The following is a 20,709-nucleotide window of genomic DNA, read 5'->3' as shown; positions in this document are numbered from 1 at the left end:
TTGGGCTAGGAGATTAATCCTCAGTGAGGGGATTTAGGATGGCTTTAGGTCTTTTGTGCTTAGAATAGTCCGTTGCATCACAGTCAGCGGCCAGTTGGATCAGTCTGTTAGGATGCACACTTGCCTTTGAAAAGAATTTGGTTGCTATAGTCCGCATGAAGGTGTAAATATAGGGGACCTCCGTGTCGCGGTGCAGTTGGACAGTTCGGATGAACCATGGAGCGCCCAGGATCATTCTAAGACACTTGTTCTGAATGCATTGTAATTTAATGATATTTGAGTTTGAAGTATGGCTCCGGGCCGGTGAGGCATAAGTGAGTATTGGACGAACCATCAGTTTGTATATGAGAAGTTTGATTCTGGTGCTCAGTTTGCTGTTTCTGTTTATTAGCGGATAGAGCTGGGCTATGGTTTTGGATGTGTTTGCACAGAGAGTCTTGATATGGGAGTTGAAAGTCAGTTTACTGTCCATTACTACACCAAGGTACTTGATTTCTCTTTTCCACTGAATTTTTGTGTTAAAGAGGAGAATATCTTCTTTGGGAAGCACTGATCTTCTAGAGAATAAGATGGCTATGCTCTTCTGAGGATTCACCTGGAGACGCCATTTGGCAAAATACTGTTCTATTTGCAGTAGGTTTTCTTGCAGTTTCTAAGTGAGGCTTTAATGATCTGGCCAATATCGCTGTGTCATCAGCATAAAGAGCTTTAATTGAAGATAATGGGTTGTGTGGTATATCATGCAGGATTTTTAGTGAAGATGGTACCTTAAATATCAAAATAGACAATAGAATCAACAAAGCTGGTATGGTAGGAACTCAACTGAATAAATTTATATGGTATAAGAGAGAAATTAGTCAAAACATTAAATTAGCTGTATACAAAGCAGTGTTCAAACCAATTTTAGCTTATCGATCTGAGAGCTGGGTTAGAAATAAAACACTTGACCAAAGACTAGAGACCGTACATATGAGACTCCTGAGAAAGATTAGAGGCCACGAACAGATGGCATCGCAATATCATATTAAAAATGAAGATATTAAGAAAGAACTTGGCATTGTTAGCAGGGCTAATCTCAGGTGGTATGGTTGTAAAAATTTATATTACATATAGCTTGATGTTGTCTGCACCATGTGCAACATTCTTTATCTCATGTCTATCTATCCTGCTTTGTCTTTGTCTCTAACTTTCTTATTATGGTCGGTCATCTAACTTTCTGACTGCTACTATATGTGTGCTTATGCTATGTCTTATCTCTCACGATCTATAGTCTAGCAAATTTGTTTATCTACTGTGCCATCTAGACTATATATATTGAGAATGAGAATTAAAGATGTTATTCAAAGACAATGCAGATATCTGAAATTATATGCGCATTCCTCACTATACATAATAAAATTTAATACATATTACTCGCACACAGGGTCGGATTTTTTTTTTTTTTTGGGATAGCACACCTCACAGTTCAGTGCATTGTTTACAAACTTTTAAGCCCAAAGAATATTTACAATATACACACTAGATAGATACAAATTCTTCATATCTCTAAACCTTGATTCTGAATTATCTTAGCACTTAAACTTAACATTATGATCTAAAACAAATTAAAAAAACTAATTTCTAAACATATTTCCAGAAATATAGCTACTCCCAAGTTGCTCTTTCATGAACAATTCTTCTCATTAATCAAGTGTTCTCCAGAAATCTTCCTGACCTTTCTTTCATTCACTGTGTTCATTTCTTCCTTCCTAATGTTTTTGTCACAATGTCCCCTTCATGTAGGCGATAGCCGAAACTTCTCTTCTGTTCCTTTCGAATAGAAGAGAAGTTTCGAATGATTAAAATCTTCAAATACAATAATCACGTCTTGATAATCCTGAAGGAAGACCATCGAAGCTTCTTTCTTTTTCCAACCATGGATGGTGGCGATTACAGTCAAGAGCAAGCATTGAGAATCCTGTAATTATTTTGCTTACTGCTGGGGTGCCTTATGTGTCTACTTTCCTTTGTTTTCACATTTGCTTGCTTTCCAAACTTGTCACGTGCTTACCTCCAGGTGTGTTGACATAATCTTCGCACACTTTTCAACTTCTTTGTCTTTGGTACTTGCTGACCTTCTGGTGTGATGACATCATCTTTTGCAAGTTTCTAACTTTTTCTCTCATGATAATCCTCTTTGTTCTTTGCTAATCTCAATTTAATTTGCTGATTCATGTGCCACAAGAAATTTCCCTTTTGCTTGACACAATAACTTATAGGGAATTATATTTCATTGAACATTTTACATATATTTTCAGTACATATCCTAAATTAAAACCATTGTAAAACTGAACTTGATAAGTCATGGTACTTATCATGAGAGATTTTACATGGTCACTTAAATAGAATGGGAGAGGAAAGATTAGCAAAACAAATGTTCTCTGCCAGGTTGGCAGGAAAAAGACCCAGAGGAAGACCAAGATATAGGTGGATTGATACAGTAAAAAGTGCCTTAGAAGATAGAACTTGATTTGGAGGAAAATTGTAGATATGAAGTTAGTAATGATATAAGTTTTTCATGTAGTACTATCATATCCTGTACACCCCCTTGAGGTTGTTGTTATGTTCCATTGAGTCATTTTCGACTCCTGATGAATCTATGAACATACGCTCTCCATTCAGATCTATCCCTAGCCATATCTTTCAGAATTTCCAGGCACGTTCCAGTTGCTTCTTTAACTCCATCTAATTCTTGGTCTTTCTCTTCTCCTGCTTTTGTCAACTTTAGCAAGTATCATCATCTTCTCCAGACTGTTGTTTGCTTGCATTATGTCTGAAGTATCACAGTTTTTGCTTGATGATCATAGTTTCGAAGGAGCAATCTGGCTTTATTCTATCACAGATTTATTGGTTTGCTTTGCAATCCATGATGTTCTTAGTAAGCATCTCCAAACCGATAATTTAAATGCATCTATCTTCCTTCTTTCACTCTTTCTCAGGGTCCAACTTTCACATCATACAGTACCACAGGGTACTGTATGGATGTGAAAATACCATTGCTTTCATAATTCTGATTTTTGTTGCGAGGCTAATATCTCTGTCTTTAAAGATCTTGCTTAAATTTGTCATTGCTTTCTTTCTGAGTAATAATATTCTTCAGTACAATACCCATCTTTATCAGTTCAGAATCCTAGCAGCACAAAATTGTTGACTACTTCCATTTTCTCCCAGTCTATTTCAAAATCATTAAGTTCACATGTTGCCATAACTTTTGTCTTTTGTATTAAAATGTATTTGCTGTACAAGTTAAACAGGCACGGAGATAAAATACATCCCTGTTTATCCCTTTACCTATTGTGAAATACTAAGTTTCTCCAATACCTGTTTGGACAGTAGCTTCTTGCATGATCAATTTCACATGATCTACAGAGTCAAAAGCCTTACTATAGTCAAGGAAACAAAGGTAGACATTCTTTTGATATTCCTGTACTCTTTCTATTCACCATCTCACATTCGTGATCTGGTCTCTTGTTCCTTTGCCTTTTTGAAATCCTGCCTGTTCATCTGGCATTTCTCTCTACATGAATGGTTCCAGTCTTTTCTGAATGACTTAAGTAAGACTTTACTTGCATGAGAAATCAGTGTTATAATTCTGTAATTTTTTGCATTCTTGCATCACCTTTCTTCAATAAAGGTATATAAACTGGTTTTTTCCATTCCCTAGGCCACGTAGTTGTGATCCAAATTCGCTGACACAGAGCTGTTAAAATTTTAACTGCCTCTTCTCCCAGGGCTTTGAGCAGCTCGATAGGTATTCCATCTCCTCCTGGTGCTTTCTTACTGGATAGCTGTTGCAGCGCCCACCTCGCTCCTTCTCCAGTGGTACTGGCTCCTGTATGTAATCCTGCTCTTCAAATTTCTCAGTAATTTTGGAGTCCTTTCTGTAAAGTGCTTCTGTATACTTGTTCCAGCTTTCTTTGATGGAAGCTTCGGCTTCTGTAAGATATCCTTTGTGTTTACTTTTCAATATTGTTACCTTGGCACTGAACTTCCCTGTTAGTTCCCTGATCGTTTTGAGAAGATCTCTTGTTTTTTCTTACTTGTTTTGGTCTTCTATTTGTTGGCATTCCTGGTTAAAGTATTTTTCCTCGTCTCTCCTGGCTTGTTGTTGAAACTCTGCATTTAAATGCCATACTTCCTGCAAATTTCCTGTGGCCTTCGTTTTCCTCCTTTCCCGAGCAGTTTTGGTGGCATCTTCTGACAGCCATTTAGACTTCTTCTTCTTACAAACTGTTGGAATATTCTTCTTTGCATCTGTTTTAAGTATATCTTGAATCTCTTCCCATAGTTCATCTTGGTTCTCTTTCACACAAATTGAGTGTGTTGAATCTGTTCTGTATACTAATATTGTATTCAGCCAGTATGTTTCCAAGATTGCATTTGTGTTGCTTTCAGTTTCTGTAATTTCACATGTATCGTAACCACTAATAATTCATGGTCTGTTCCACAGTCTGCACCTGGAAAAGTCCTGACAGACTGAATTGCACTTCTCCATCTCCTTTGTCCAAGTATATAGTCAATTTGATTTCTGTATTGTCCATCAGGTGATATCCATGTGTATAATCTCTGTTTGTGCTGTTTAAAGCAGGTATTAGTAACAAAGAATTTTCTGCACAAAACTCATTAGTCTCTTCCCTGCAGTGTTATGAATACCTAAACCAAAATGATCTGTTGTTCCTTGTCCTTCGGTTTCTCCCACTTTTGCATTCCAATCTTCGATAAGTAGCCATAAATCTTGCTTTGGTGTTGCATCTATCATCTTGTAACTTTCCATAAAATTCTTCTATGTCTTCTTTTGGTGCCTGTGTAGTGGGTGCATAAACCTGTATGATGGTATATTCATTGGATGTCCACTGACTCTTAGAGAAATGATTCTGTCACTCACTAGATTATAGCCTAATACATAACAAGCCTCTTTTTCCTGAGTAAGAAAGATACTCCATTTTTACGACTAGTCTCATGTCCTGAGTAATACACCATATAGTCCCCTGACTGAAAATGGTCCATTCCTGTCCATCTAAGTTCACTTATTCCCAATATATTCAGCTTCTTGCAGTCCATTTCCATCTTTATTATTTTCAGCTTACTTTGGATCATAATTCTAACATTCCAAGTTCCGATGTTGTGGATTCTTGTGAAACAGGGAGCCTCCCTTTTCCAACCAGCAACATCCGTGACAAGCTTCCTTCCGGGTTTGACCTAGACACGTCATAACAACTAGTTCTACTTGTGGAAGACCTCTATTCTTCCCCAGTTGCATGTTGGATGTTTCAGGCCCGGAGGTCTTACCATCCAGCACCATATCATACTTTCTCATTTTTGGCATGCTCATAGAATATTCCTGGCAAGGTACAGAGATAGTTTGCCATTGCCTTCCTCTGGAATATCTTTAGACTTTCCAGTCTAGATCCACACTGTTCTGTGAAAATGGGAGGGGAGGGATGTGGCTCTTTGCCACACAGTATTCCTGATGTACCCTTGAGGGTACATGTCAAGAATTTGATGACGATAATGAAGTTTATTTGGTAATGCATTTCGTCATCACCAGGAGCTGATCCATTAGATCTTATAACTCCACCATACTCTGCTTTGAAAGAAGTCAACGGACACCATAGTGTGAGGAACAAACAACCATGATGCTCACTCTAATAAGATGTAGGATGTGAGACATACGTTCTACAAGTGTAAGATAGCAATCAGCAGGACTGTTGTGGAGTGAACATCCCTTGACCTCACCTGATGCTCCAGTTCATCCCACAGATGTTTAATAGGGTTGATATCAGGGCTCTGTGGAGGCCAGTTCATCAAGTGTGGTGACATCCATGTCCACAAATCATTCAGTTACAGCAGCAGCAGCCTTACCTTGTGACATGGCGCATTGTCTTGCTGAAAGAGACAATGGTCATTTCTGTAGAAATACCACAAAGAATTGCATTGTCCAGAATGTTTGGATCTCTCTCTCTCTCTCTCTCGGAGTTCAGTGTTCATAACACCACAGAGGTCTGAAGCTAAACCAGGAAAAACTGGACCATACCATCACATTGCTACCTCCCAATTTTGTAGTTGGGGTTACATGCACCAGTAAGAGACATTCACAAACATCTGCCATACCCAGACCCGTTCCGCTCAGTAGAGGGTGCAACTTGATTCATTGCTCCACAACACTGCTTTCCAAGGCTTCCATGCCCCACTGTACACTCTTTGTACCACTAAAAACAACGTTGCATGTTGGTTCAGATAATGTGGGGCTTGCATATTGTGGGCCTGCCATGGAAATCCATGTTGCGAGTCTTAGTTCTGAATGTTTCTATGCAGATTCAAGTTCCAGTCGATGCTTGGAACTCCACATACAATGTGTTCGCTGATGAATGTCACTGTAGGTAGCACTTGCAGTTGACTCCCTATGTTTTCATCTCAGTACGGTATCATTGACTGTTGACCTCGGATAGCCCAAGTTGTCAACAATTTGCCAAACAGGTAGGCTTGCAACATGGCATCCTATCACAACGTCTTTTTCAGTCCATGAGTTCCCTTCTCACAGCCATTTCCCCTGACACAGTTGCTCTGACTTGGGAGCATCATATTCCTCCAATTTATACCAGTTTCAAACATGTCACTTGTTACATAAACGATGCACCTTGCTAATGGGATGTCTGACTTCTTTCCAAGCAGTGTATTTGGTCTTGTTAGGCCACCTCACACCAGATAGCTTGAAATTCGCTGCTGCATGAAAAATTGTTACTAATATTGCAGTCAGTCTTGGCTTTCTTTTCTAGTTGGACTTATCTAATATCATTAGCAGCACACTCCTCCTTATCTTGTGTATCCTACTTACAAATACTATACCATTTACATTCAATATCAATTAGTATTGCTGGATCTGAAAACAATCCGATGTCCCCATGTATTTATCAAGGCAACAAACTACCTTCTTTATTCCTTATGCTCCTGGCATTCATGTATAGATGAATCTGTAGTCTGCAATGACCATTGGTACAACTTTCAGATCTCTACTTACTATCTATTGCTTCACTTATAAACAGATATCCTTGCGCACAAATCTGCACTCGATGAACACATGATCATCTTTTCTTCATAATCACCTCCATGGTAATGCACATTTGTATCATCAACAGAGGTACATAATTTGGTAGATCTGATGCACAGATTCTCCCCATCATGATCTAGTTTCCCTGACTGTATTAGGTCTCATACCAAATCAGTTGGGATCTCGATGACAAATATGCTACAGCATCTTGGGCAGCCAACCTGTCGAGAGTTGCAGTCCAGAATCTCGATGAGAAATATGCAACGAGGACTCAACATACTTCAGCTAAACATAAATGGCACTCAAAAAAAGGTGGAAGAGCTTAAGAACATTTTATACAAAAATAACATCCACATTGCATGCTTACAAGAAACAAAACTAAATCAAAATCTGAAGCTTCAAATCAAAGGCTATTCAACATTAAAGAAAGACAGACCTGATTGTTCTGCGGAAGTCTAGCTATACTCTTACAGACCAAAACACGTTAAATATAAAGAAATCATATGAACTACAAATAGTAACACAGAGGCTCAAGCAGTCAAGATATTTCTACCAAAACACATTATCACAATAGTCAATGCATATCATCCAGATAACAGATATAAATACAGAACTACTTAAACAACTAAGTCAAACAATGTCAGATGCAAAGATCCTTTAAGGAGATCTAAATGCCAAAAGCACAACTTGGGGCTCCCCACAACTAGATCAGAAAGAGCACAAATAGAAGACATAATTAATGATCTAAACCTCATTATCAAATTCCTGATGATGATGAGGTTTAGATATACATACATACATACACACACATACATGTATGTATGTGTATATACACGTGTGTGTGTGTGTATATATGTATATACCCTCAAGGGATGTACAGGATATGATAGCACTACATGAAAAAGTACATCATTACTAACTTCCTATCTACAATTTTCCTCCAACTCAGTCTGTTATTTGTCAAGACTCCAACATTATCAGATCTTATATTTCTATCTTCTAAGTTACTTTTTACTTTATCAATCCACCTATATCTTGGTCATTTTCCTGTTTTGATAATCTGTCTTCTCCCATTCTGTTTAAGTGACCATACCACTGAGATTAGCTCTGCTAATGCACTCCTGGATGCTGACAATGTCAAGTTCTTTCCTAATATCCTCGTTTTTAATATGATATTGCTACTGATGCCATCTGTTCATGCCCCAATCTTTCTCAGGACTCTCATATCTGCAGTCTCTAGTCTTTGGTCAAGTGTTTTACTTCTGACCCAGCTCTCAGATCCATAAGTTGAAATTGGTTTGAACATTGTCTTGTATACTGCTAATTTAGTGTTTTGACTAATTTCTCTCTTATTCCATATAAATTTATTCATTTGACTTCCTACCATACCAGCTTTGTTGATTCATTTGTCTATTTCTTATTTAATTTACCATCTTCACTAAAAATCGTGCCTAAGTAGCTGAAATGTTTTACTTGTTCAATAGGTTGTCCATTCAAAATACAGTTGATATTTTCAATGTTTCTACTTATTTTCATTATCTTTGTCTTTTTAATGCTGACCTTAATATCATATCTATTACAACAGTTATTCACTTTAGTCAGGAACTCTTGCAAACTTGCAGCAGATTTATTTAGAAGTATACCATCATCTGCACAAAGCAAAGAACTGAGACTCCAATTTTGATATCAGGATCAATACCACTTTCCTTCATAACATGATCCATATAGATAATGAATAACAGAGGGGATAATGTACATCCTTGTCTGACACCAGATTTAACATTAAACCACCTTCCTGTGCTTCCTTCAATTCTAACTGCTGACTTACAACTCAAATAAAGACTAAGTATTGCTTGATATAATGCCCCATTGACAGAATATAACTGTAGCTTTTCGAATAGCTTCTCTCTTGGCACCTTGTCATATGCCTTTCCCGGATCTACGAAACTTAAATACAAATCTTTCTTATATTCCCATAAAGTGAAAATCTGATTCTGACAGCCTCTATTTGGCCTATCCAGCTTGTTCTTCACCAAGCTTCTCTTCCACAATCCTTCTCAACCTTTTCTCAAATATACATTCATATATCTTACCAGGAACACTCAGTAATGAAATACCTCTGTAATTCTCACACTGTTTTATTTCCCTTTTTATATATGGGTACTATGAGAGCTCTACTCCAATCATCTGGAATTCGTCCCTCTGTCTAGGCCTTCTGAACTATGCAATGCAGCCACTGTAAGGCTTTTATACCTCCATAGTTGGGCATTTCTGTCGAATATCATCTACTCCTGCTGCCTTTCCACATTTCAGGCTTTTGATGACTTTTTCTACTTCAAGTATGGATATGTATTCCTGACTACATGCCTGGTCAGCGTTTTTTATCACTGTTTGTTTCATTTAGCCATGTTTTCAAAGTAATTACTCCATACTTCAAGGATATCTTTTTCTCTTGTTTTCATGTCACCTTTATCATCTCTGATTTCTTTTACATCCTCCTGAATATCTTGCCTCCTTCTTGATATTTGTTTTCTATGTTCTTACCAAAGTTCTTCCATGACTTTTGTTTAGCTAGTTTTACAGTGTTTAGCTTTCTTACATTTGTCTCTATATTCTTTAAGAGCACAGGCTGACTTATTTGCCAGGAATTTTTGATATGCTTTCTTTTCCTTCACTGCCTCTTTAACTTCCTGTGTCCATCATGGAGTTCTGATTTTTCTATCCTTACAGACAACCTCACTACATGCCTCTCTGGCTGAATCAGTCAGTGTTTTCTTCAGAGCTTGCCACTGAATCTCTAAGGTTTGGTTCCTGTTCTCAAACTTTTTCATTTTTTCTTCAATCATGTTTGTGTATTTTAGTCTACATTCACATCTGAGAGCTGCTCAAGTTTTATTCACTTTAAAACTTTCTTACATGTTCTTCTTTTCAATATGGAATTCAATTTTATCCTGCTCAAGACTAAATGGTGATCACTTCCAATTTCAAATCCTCTGTACACTCTGGTTTTCCTGAACCAGGGAGAAAACATCATTATCAACAATAACATAGTCAATGAGACTTTTCTTATTCCCTTTCTCTTCTCTCAATGTGAATTTATGCACATTTTTATGTTGGAACATTGTGTTAATAATAACCAGTCCATGTCCTGTGCAGAAATCCAACAGGTACTTGCCATTATTATTAGCTTTGCTCTTTTCTCCAAATTTTCCCAGTATATTTTTGTGTCTGGCAGTCATTTCCTACTTTGCTATTTAGATCCCCAACAAGGACCAACTTTTCCTTTTTCATTGTGTCAGTTGCTTTTTCTAGAGCGTCAAAAAATTCCTCCACTTCTACCTTAGTAGAACCTTCTGTGGGACCATAGGCACAAATAAGTCTCATTGTCCAGTTCCCCATTCTGATATTTCCCCACATCACTCTACTTGAGACTGCCTGCCATTAAAGAAGATTAGCCTTGTATTTAGTGTTGAATACTATGGCTACTCCTTCTTTTCCTTGATTGTCATTGCCTGAATATAACATTTTGTATTTATTGCTCAGATAGATCTCAGTAGTTTTTGCCTTTTTTGTTACAGTTACCTCTATTATGTCGATCTGGTACTTATCCAATTCCACAGCTAGCTCCATTTCTTTGCCATTCAGGCTTCTTATGTTGATAGTACCAATCTTGAACTCTGGTGATGTTAAGTTGGGGTAAATTTTAGGATTTGTTCCAGTAGCTGACCTTTCATGGTTTGCCCTGGTTCCTGGGACCTTGTATAACCAGGCGAGCCCCAGCCGATATGAAATTCTGTTATGTTGTACCATCATTTTTTTATTTTGTTTTATACCAGTAAGAATAAAAGTTTTTTTTTTGGCTAAATCTCAGATTGCTAGCCCATCCTCATTCGTTCAGTATCCAGGTAGATACCTAACGGGGTGCTCCACGAGAAGGTCTGGATTGGACATTAAGTCAGAAGCCCTGATCAGTTCTCCGCATTCCTTTAAAGGCTATGACATGGTCTCTTCTCATTTATATAGCTTTGAACCTTAAGTACCCCTGATCTAAATGAGATCATAAACAATAAACAACAATCTAAACCTTGAAATCATAAACAACAAGCAAAATACATATATGTATTTTGCTTGTTGTTTATGATTTCAAGGTTTATTGTTTATGAACAGGCACAAAATCAGCAGTAGACATCACAGCAGTAGATTATGAAACCTGCGAGTCTTACCCAGTGGAAAATACTAAAGAATGCTAAAGAAAATACTAAAGGTGATAATAGACCTATCATCACAACCGTTAATTTGCAGTTAGACCAAAAAACACAGACAAGGAGATCTTAGAACTTGAGAAAAGCAAATTGGCTTGAATACACACAACTATTAAAAGCATACTGCACAGGCACACCCACTAATAAAGAACTTGATCAGCAACTACTATAATTAACTAACAACATACAGAGAGCTGCAAAAAATTCAATTCCCAGAGGATTCAGGAAAAACAGTTGGGTTCCATTTTAGAAAGATCTTAATATCAATGCTATGATCACTGAAAGAGATATTATCAATGAATAGTTAAAACACAATAATACAGAAGAACGTTAATATAATTAACTCAAAACATAAAGATGAAATTTCTTACTGCAAACAAAAAAAGTGGGAAGAATTCTGCAATAGACTAGATCCAAGAAAAGACTCACAACTGGAATATCCTCAGATTATTAAATAATGCAACACTTCTGATCATCTTCTGGATACTGATCACTCTTCGAACACAGTCTCCTCAGGAATTAATACAGCAGCAACAAACAGATGAAAAATATACTAGCCAAACATAAAGTAAGGAAAGTAAGCAAACTGCAATATAGCAAAGAAGACGCAGGAAAATTGCAAAACATCTGCTAACACAATACAGAACCTATCCTTCTGAATACATCTTTACTCAGGACCTCACAATGACAGAATTAAAAACAGCAATGAGTCAAACTGACCCTGACAAATCGCCCAGAATCAATCTTATCTTTGGACCATATGATTAAAAACATGGGGAAAATAGCCCAAAACACTGCCTTCTGAAGATATTTAACACTTTCTGGAATACAGGTAAACTACCAAAAAATCTGGAAAACATCAGTCATTATATCCTTACTCAAACCTAACAAAAACCCTATTGACTACAAAAGCTACAGACCAATAGCATTGACTAGCACTCTCTGTAAACTAAACGAAAGAATAATACATACCAGACTTATGAATTGGCTCGTAGATAATAACAAGATCAACTTCTACCAAACTGCACACAGGTCTCAACACAGAGCAGAAGATCAATTATTTTATCTTTGCCAATCAGTCATAGATGGCTTTCAAGAAAAACCACCAAAGAAGATAACAGCAGTATTCTTAGATCTCGCAGCTGCCTTCAATCATGTTTGGAGAACAAAAACTAATAAAAATTGCATATGATACTGGAATAAGGGAGAACGGATTAATTTGGATTTCAGATTTCATGAAAGGAAGAAAAATGAAAGTAAAAGTTAATGGAATTTATTCCAACATGCATTGAACTTGGGCTGGAGTCCCACAAGGTTCTGTTTTAAGCCCACTTCATATTTCTCATCTATATGAACAATATCCATCCTCACATAACAAATGACACAAAAATAGCATGCTACACAGGCGATATAGCGAACAAGCAGTAATCCTCAAATATCTGAAAAAGTCCTAAATAATTCAATAAAAGGCTTAGAAAGATGGGCAAAGGAACTCAAATTACAGATAAACCCAGAAAAAACAAAACTGCATCTTCTCCACTGATAGAAAAAAAATAGACACAATTTCAATCGCCAAATCAAAATATATAATACCAAAATAGGAAAAAACAGTCTCCAAAATACTTAGGCCTAATCCTAGATACTGAACTGAGATTTACAACTGATATTACAAATATATCTAATAAAGCTCTTAAAAAGCTTAATATCATCAAAAGGCTTTGTAGAACAAAGTGGGGTGCAAAACTGAAGACACTGAAAACTACATATATACGGCACTCATACAACCCACTATGGAATATGCCTAATCAATCTGGGCTCCAGCTTCTACTAGCTCAAAAGAAAAACTTGACAGAGTACAATCAAGAGCAGCAAAAATTATAGGTGCAGTCTCATCCACGAATAATTTAAAAGCTCGACAAGAGTGTGGGCTTCACATATTAGAAGACTGAAGAAAACTGTCCTCAGTTAAATTCACTAACACAATCAGGAGCAAACAACAGGATCACATCTTACTCAGGACTTTCAATGCCTGGACAAGAAAATCTAGACTAAAGAGATCATCCAATTTACAATACGATCATGAAATTAGAAAACAGATTGACTTAGAACACCTGTCCATTGAAATACGTAAAGAGCCATTCTTTTCCACTATCTACCAAAAACACAATGATGAACTTAAATCTTCTAGAACCCTGTTCAAAAAAGGATTCACAGCAAGAAAATAAATGAAAAGGACACTATACATCATTTAAATAATCCAAACCATATCATTGCCTACAATGATGGATCATCTGATGAAGCACTCAACCAAGGAGGTTCAGGGATTTTTCTAACCCTACCTGGAGGTGAGGAAATGCAAATCAAGACTAAAAAACTGGCAACATAGCTTCAAACTTCACTCATGAATTAACAGCCATACAAACAGCTCTCAAGCTCTATCTCTCAATTCCAGTAATAAACATTACAGAAGGAACAACCATCTATAGTGACTCAAAATCTGCACTAGAGGCATTAAAACATGGAAAAATAAATCTCGCACAGGAGAAATTCGTGAACTACTAAAGATTTTAAATTTGAAAAATAGGAACTGTACACTGCAAAGGACACCAGCCCAAGTAATTATTATAGGCAATGAAAAGCAGACAGATAAGGTGGTGCTTAAGGGTCAAAGCTGTATAACTGAGAGGAGACCTCCACATAGCCTTTAAAGGAATGCGGAGAACCAACCAGGGCTTCTGACCTAATGTCCAATCCTCACCTTCTTGTGGTGCACCCTGTTGGGTATCTACTTTGATACTGAACGAACGAGGATGGGCTGGCAATTTGGGATTTAGCCGACCAAATTGTATTCTTATTGGTTAAACCAAAATAAAAAATGATGGTACAACATGACAAAATTTCATGCCAGCTGCGCCGTCGCCCGGTTAAACAAGGCCCCCGTTGTTTTCTCCAGGGAACCAGGGCGAACAGCGAAAAGTCAGCTACTGGAACAAATCTGAAAACAAACCCCAACTTCACCAGAGTTAAAGATCGGTACTATCAATGTAAGAAGCCTGAATGGCAAAGAAATGGAGCTAGCTGAGGAATTAGATAAGTACCAGATCGACATAATAGGGGTGACTGAAACAAAAAAGACCAAAACTGGTGAGATTTTTCTGAGCAATAAATACAAAATGTTATATTCAGGCAATGACAATCAAGGAAAAGGAGTAGCCATAGTATTCAACACAAAATACGAGGCTAATCTTCTTGAATGGCAGTCAGTCTCAAGTAGAGTAATGTGGGCAAATATGAGAATGGGGAACTGGACAATGAGACTTATTTGTGCCTATGGTCCCACAGAAGGTTCTACTAAGGTAGAAGTGGAGGAATTTTTTGAGGCTTTAGAAAAAGCAACTGACACAATGAAAAAGGAAAAGTTAGTCCTTGTTGGGGATCTAAATAGTAGAGTAGGAAATGATTGTGAGACATACAAAAATATTTTGGGAAAATTTCGAGAGAAGAGCAAAGCTAATAATAATGGCAAATATCTGTTGGATTTCTGCTCAGGACATGGACTGGTTATTACTAACACCATGTTCCAACATAAAAATGTGCACAAATTCACCTGAAGAGAAGAGGCTAGGAATAAGAAAAGTCTCATTGACTATGTTATTGTTGATAGTGATGTTTTCTCCCTGGTGCAGGACACCAGAGTGTACAGAGGATTTGAAATTGGAAGTGATCACTATTTAGTCTTGAGCAGGATAAAATTGAATTTCATATTGAAAAGAATAACATGTAAGAAAGTTTTAAAGCGAATAAAAGTTGAGCAGCTCTCAGATGTGAACTGTAGACTAAAATACAGAAATACTATTGAGAAGAAAATGAAAGAGTTTGAGAACAGGAATCAAATCTTGGAGATTCAGTGGCAAACTCTGAAGGAAACATTGATTGATTCTGCCAGAGAGGCATGTGGTGAGGTTGTGTGCAAGGATAAAAAAATCAGAACTCCCTGGTGGACACAGGAAGTTAAAGAGGCAGTGAAGGAAAAGAAGAAAGCATATCAAAAGTTCCTGGCAAATAAGTCAGCTTTTACTCTTACAGAATACAGAGACAAATGTAAGAAAGCTAAACAGTGTGTAAAACTAGCTAAACAAAAGTCATGGGAGGACTTTGGCAAAAATATAGAAAATAAATATCAAGAAGGTGGCAAAATATTCTGGAGGTTGTTGAAGAAGCTTAGGAATGGAGGAAAGAGTGCTGTAAAAGGAATTAGAAATGATAAAGGTGAAATGAAAACAAGAGAAAAAGATATCCTTGAAGTATGGAGTAATTACTTTGAAAAACTGCTAAATGAAACAAGCAGTGATGACAGCACAGTGATAAAAATACACTGACCAGGCATGCAGTCAGGAATACATATCCATACTTGAAGTAGAAAAAGCCATCAAAGGCTTGAAATGTGGAAAGGCAGCAGGAGTAGATGATATTCGACCAGAAATGCTGAAGTATGGTGGTATAAGAGTCTTACAGTGGCTGCACTGCATAGTTCAGAAAGCCTGGACAGAGGGACGAATTCCCGATAATTGGAGTAGAGCTCTCATAGTACCCATATATAAAAAGGGAAATAAAACTGAATGTGAGAATTACAGAGGTATTTCCCTACTGAGTGTTCCTGGCAAGATCTATGCAAGTATACTTGAGAAACAGTTGAGAAGAATTGTGGAAGAAAAGCTTGGTGAAGAACAAGCTGGATTCAGGCCAAATAGAGGCTGTCAGGATCAGATCTTCACTTTACGACAAATAGTCGAGAAAGCATGGGAATATAACAAAGATCTGTATTTAAGTTTTGTCGATTTGGAAAAGGCATATGACAAGGTGCCAAGAGAGAAGCTATTCAATACGCTGCAGTTATATGGTGTCAATGGGGCATTATATCAAGCAATACTTAGTCTTTATTTAAGTTGTGAGTCAGCAGTTAGAATTGAAGGAAGTACAGGAAGATGGTTTAGTGTTAAATCTGGTGTGAGACAAGGATGTACATTATTGCCTCTGTTATTCATTATCTATATGGATCACATTATGAAGGAAAGTGGTATTAAACCTGATATCAAAATTGGAGATGTTAATGTCAGCTCTTTGCTTTATGCGGATGATGTTATACGTCTAAATAAATCCGCTACAAGTCTGCAAGATTCTCTGACTAAATTGAATAGCTGTTGTAATAGATATGGTATGAAGGTTAGCAATAAAAAGACAAAGACAATGAAAATAGGCAGAATCATTGAAAATATCAACTGTGTTGTGAATGGAGAACCTGTGGAACAAGTAAAACATTTCAGCTACTTAGGCACAATTTTTACTGAAGATGGTAAACTAAATATAGAAATAGACAACAGAATCAGCAAAGCTGGTATCGTGGGAAGTCAATTGAATAAATTCATATGGAATATGAAAGAAATTAGTCGGAACACTAAATTAGCTGTATACAAGACTGTGTTCAAACCAATTTTAACTTATGGATCTGAGAGCTGGGTGAGAAGTAAATCACTTGGCCAAAGACTAGAGACCGCAGATATGAGAGTCCTGAGAAAGATTAGAGGCGTGAACAGATGGCATCAATGGCAATATCATATTAAAAATGAGGATATTAGGAAAGAACTTGACATTGTCAGCATCCAGGAATGCGTTAGCACAGCTAATCTCAGATGGTATGGTCACTTAAATAGAATGGGAGAGGAAAGATTAGCAAAACAAGTGTTCTCTGCCAGGTTGGCAGGAAAACGACCCAGAGGAAGACCAAGATATAGGTGGATTGATACGGTACAAAGTGCCTTAGACGATAGAAATATAAGATCTGATAATGTTGGAGTCTTGACAAGTAACAGACTGATTTGGAGGAAAATTGTAGATAGGAAGTTAGTAATGATGTAATTTTTTCATGTAGTACTGTCATATCCTGTACACCCCTTGAGGGTACATGGCAGGAATTTGATGATGATGAACAAACTATCAAGAAGAGGAATGAAATCAGTGAAAATAATGAGATAACCACAATCATTGCCAGACTAAGGACAGAACATTTTAAAAGCATGAAAATACAGCCAGACAGTGGTAGAAGCTATGATTCATGCAAGAACTGTCCAGGAGTTGAATTAACACCTCTCCATATCTATTCTTGTCTAGCAATTGCTGCTTCTCTACAGAAAATTGACAATAACCCTAGAAAAAAGCACTACTCCAAAGTTCAATAGATTGCCAAAGCAGTTCTGCAGATCCACGGTCATATCTAGAAGCTCTTCAATGGACTCGACAACAACCAAATCAATTTCTCCAGACTCCTGATACTAAATGAATTCAAGTGCAGACCATCCCTCTTATGTAAATTCATACTTGCTTCACACATCTAAAAACTTGTAACTATTCCTTCCCATGCATTATTGATCTTTCTACTTTAAATTTTTTCATCTGCAATGCTACCCAAACTGATTTCTAAGCTGATTATAGTCAGATGACTATAATCAGCTGACTTATAGCAGCACATACGCCTTGAGACTTTATGCCTGTTCACCTGAAAATCAAGACTATGTGATCAAACATTTCAACTAGAGATAAAAATATCAGAATCAGACCCTCTTTGTGCTCTCTCCAAAACATGTAGCTTAAGACATTTGATCCTTGAATCTTCCAGAAAATTAGTTCCCTTACTCCCTGTATTACTACTTAACATGGATTAAGTTAAGTTTTTCTTACGAAAAGTTAAGTTACGTGTTTTCTTACCGAGTTTATTACACTTGACAAATTTAATTCTTGTTTTAATCCTTTATCCAAACATTAACAATTTGCACATTAAGTATCTTCAACTAGTCTGGTTGCATATAGAAGCTGTTGACTTCACATCAAATGCGTCTGTATCCCATAATGCAAAAACTTTATGGAAAGGATCACTACACACACACACACATCATTGGCCTTTATTTAGGTATCATTAGCAAGAGCTAAACCCAGGAAGATACTAAACTTAAATCAATACAAAAGGTATATTTTCTATATCAAAGTAGTAAAATAGCATATTACCATATTGGGTAAATGATTAAAATAAAAATATAATTTTGTGTCGTAATATACTTTCTAAGTAACTAAGTGTTTAAAAAAAAAAACCTTTCTACAGCTATCTCTAAATCAGAGTATTTTAATAATATGATACTTCACCATTTTGCTACTTACATATTGTTTTAAATGTATGACTTCTGCATTCATTTAACCTTAGTATCTTTCTGGGTCTAGCTCCAACTGATGAGACCTTAATAAAGGTTTAAGCCCATCTAGGTAGTGATGATTCCCATGTTTTTGCATTATGAGATACTAGTCATGAAAGACATTTCACATGCAAACAAAGTTTGCATGCATGCTTAGTTAATGGATTAAAACAGCAATATAATATACTTTGTAAAAAAACAACTTTCTACAATATCAAGTCTGACAGCTAAATATAATTTGCAAACATATGAGAAAAAAAAAAAATTAGATATGTGTAGTAATTTTGAAATCACCCTTCATGGGTCTTCTGCTATAAATGAATGACACAGTATTAATCCTTTTCTGTTTTATTTCTTTAGGTCTTCTCACTATACCAATCTTCAAACCGTGACTAAGGTTTTCTTGTATAACTGTTTTAAGGATCAGTATCATTAAAATTTGGGAATTGTGTATAGAATATGTGAACCAAAACAATCACCATCTGTGGCAGATGAAAACAAGCTATCATTAAAACAAAATGAAAGTGTGGACAATTTCTAACAATTTCATATATTTTTCGCACCTTTGTATTCTGCACTATCAAAAACTGAATTGTCATTAGTGGCTACATTGTGGAGAGTCATGTACATAATAATACCTATCCTTCTGTTTGTATTGTTTAGATTTTTTTAATAAGGTAATACAAAGTGTGTAGAAAATTGTAATTTAAAATTATAAATAAAATTTATGCATCGCTTATAGATTTATGTATATTTTCTATATATGTGTTGCTTGTATTACTTGTGAGCTTACACCAGTAATTTGTATATTGATTGATACAACATAAGAGTTTCAGAACTGTTGATATCAAAGAAAGAATTTTTAAAGAATTCTCTTCATATTTGTTTGTGTATGTTTTATAATGTTGAAATTTGTTTCACTGTTAATCTATTTTATTTCTTTTTCAACATTGATATACATTTTTATACGATGAAACCTGTGGTGAATTCATCACTAAAAAACACACGTACTAACTACAGTGATAAGTTTTAATATGTAAATATTTCATCCCAAGTATCTTGGGGCATCCTCAGTACAGTAATTCAAACACTACTAGGAATAACATATAGTTAGGGCACATGATTGCAATGGAATCTCAATATGCAATGATGTTCTTATTATTCCTAAAGTATGGGAAATTGTCATACAAAAAAATTGTGTAAAATAATCTCTTATATAATTTTTTTTTTTTTTTTCAGTTATGTTTTAATTTACTTCTATAACACATTACTGCACGCATATTGAGATTCCATTGTAATCATGCGCCCTAACTATGTTATTCCTAGTATTGTTTGAATTAGAGGATGTCCCAAGATACTTGGGATGAAATATTTACATATTAAAACTTATCACTGTGGTTAGTATATGTGTTTTTTTAGTGATTGATATAAATGACATTTTTCAAAGTTGCTAAAAACTGCCACAAACTTTAAAATGTCACTCAGTATGTATGCTGTATAATGATGTATTATCGTAAAGAAACAAATGCTGATTATTTTGTTCAGATAATATAAATGTATATTTTCTACACATTGATAATGATATCACCATGAAATAAATCTAATGTATAGTAGTTTAAAATGCCAAAATACCAATCTTGAATGGAAATCCTGACAAGTCTGTTTTAAAATGCAAATATAGCTTAATAAAAAGGCAAGTATTGTGCAGCTTCTCTTAAGATTTTAAAAGAAATTTTAAACATTGACATATAATTAGATATTTTTGAGAAAATTGCATCCAGTAAATGTTATTCTGAATCTCATTACAGTATTTTTGAAAGGCACTAGTCTTTTAAATATCTCATATGTTGATAAAATAAAGCTTTCATTTTATCATGGTACTATTAGACTAGTGTTTCCTTCTTGTAAATTATAATACAGCATATAGATTACACAACACATTTCATTCAAACATAAATGCTGTATTTTTAAATCTATTGCTCCATGATCAAGAACATCTTTATATATCTTCTTTCATGTCAATATTTTAGTATGCTAGGGCAGCGCTTCCCAAACTGTGGGCTGTAGGTTTGTTGAGGGGGGCTGTGAAATAATGAAAACAAATTTAAAATGTTTTAAG

General features: G+C 36.0%; 1 protein-coding gene across 1 annotated transcript in view; it reads left to right on the top strand.

Annotated features, from left to right (window-relative positions):
• The window catches only part of LOC150094926 (motile sperm domain-containing protein 1-like), a 94,621-nt gene extending 74,151 nt beyond the window's left edge, over nucleotides 1-20,470 (top strand). Inside the window, exon 6 of the mRNA XM_090411101.1 lies at nucleotides 18,951-20,470. Within this exon, the coding sequence (XP_090267227.1) occupies nucleotides 18,951-18,982 (32 nt within the window). The 3' untranslated portion in view covers nucleotides 18,983-20,470. The remainder of the gene's footprint in view (nucleotides 1-18,950) is intronic.
• Nucleotides 20,471-20,709: the final 239 nt, after the last annotated feature.

The sequence above is a fragment of the Typopeltis vanoorti genome, chromosome 21 (genome assembly GCF_054136105.1).
Source record: "Typopeltis vanoorti isolate ZY-2024b chromosome 21, IOZ_Tvanoo_1.0, whole genome shotgun sequence".
Classification (NCBI taxonomy): Eukaryota; Metazoa; Arthropoda; class Arachnida; order Uropygi; family Thelyphonidae; genus Typopeltis; species Typopeltis vanoorti.
Note: the sequence above shows the minus strand (reverse complement) of the source record. Positions and strands in the feature narration are given on the sequence as shown.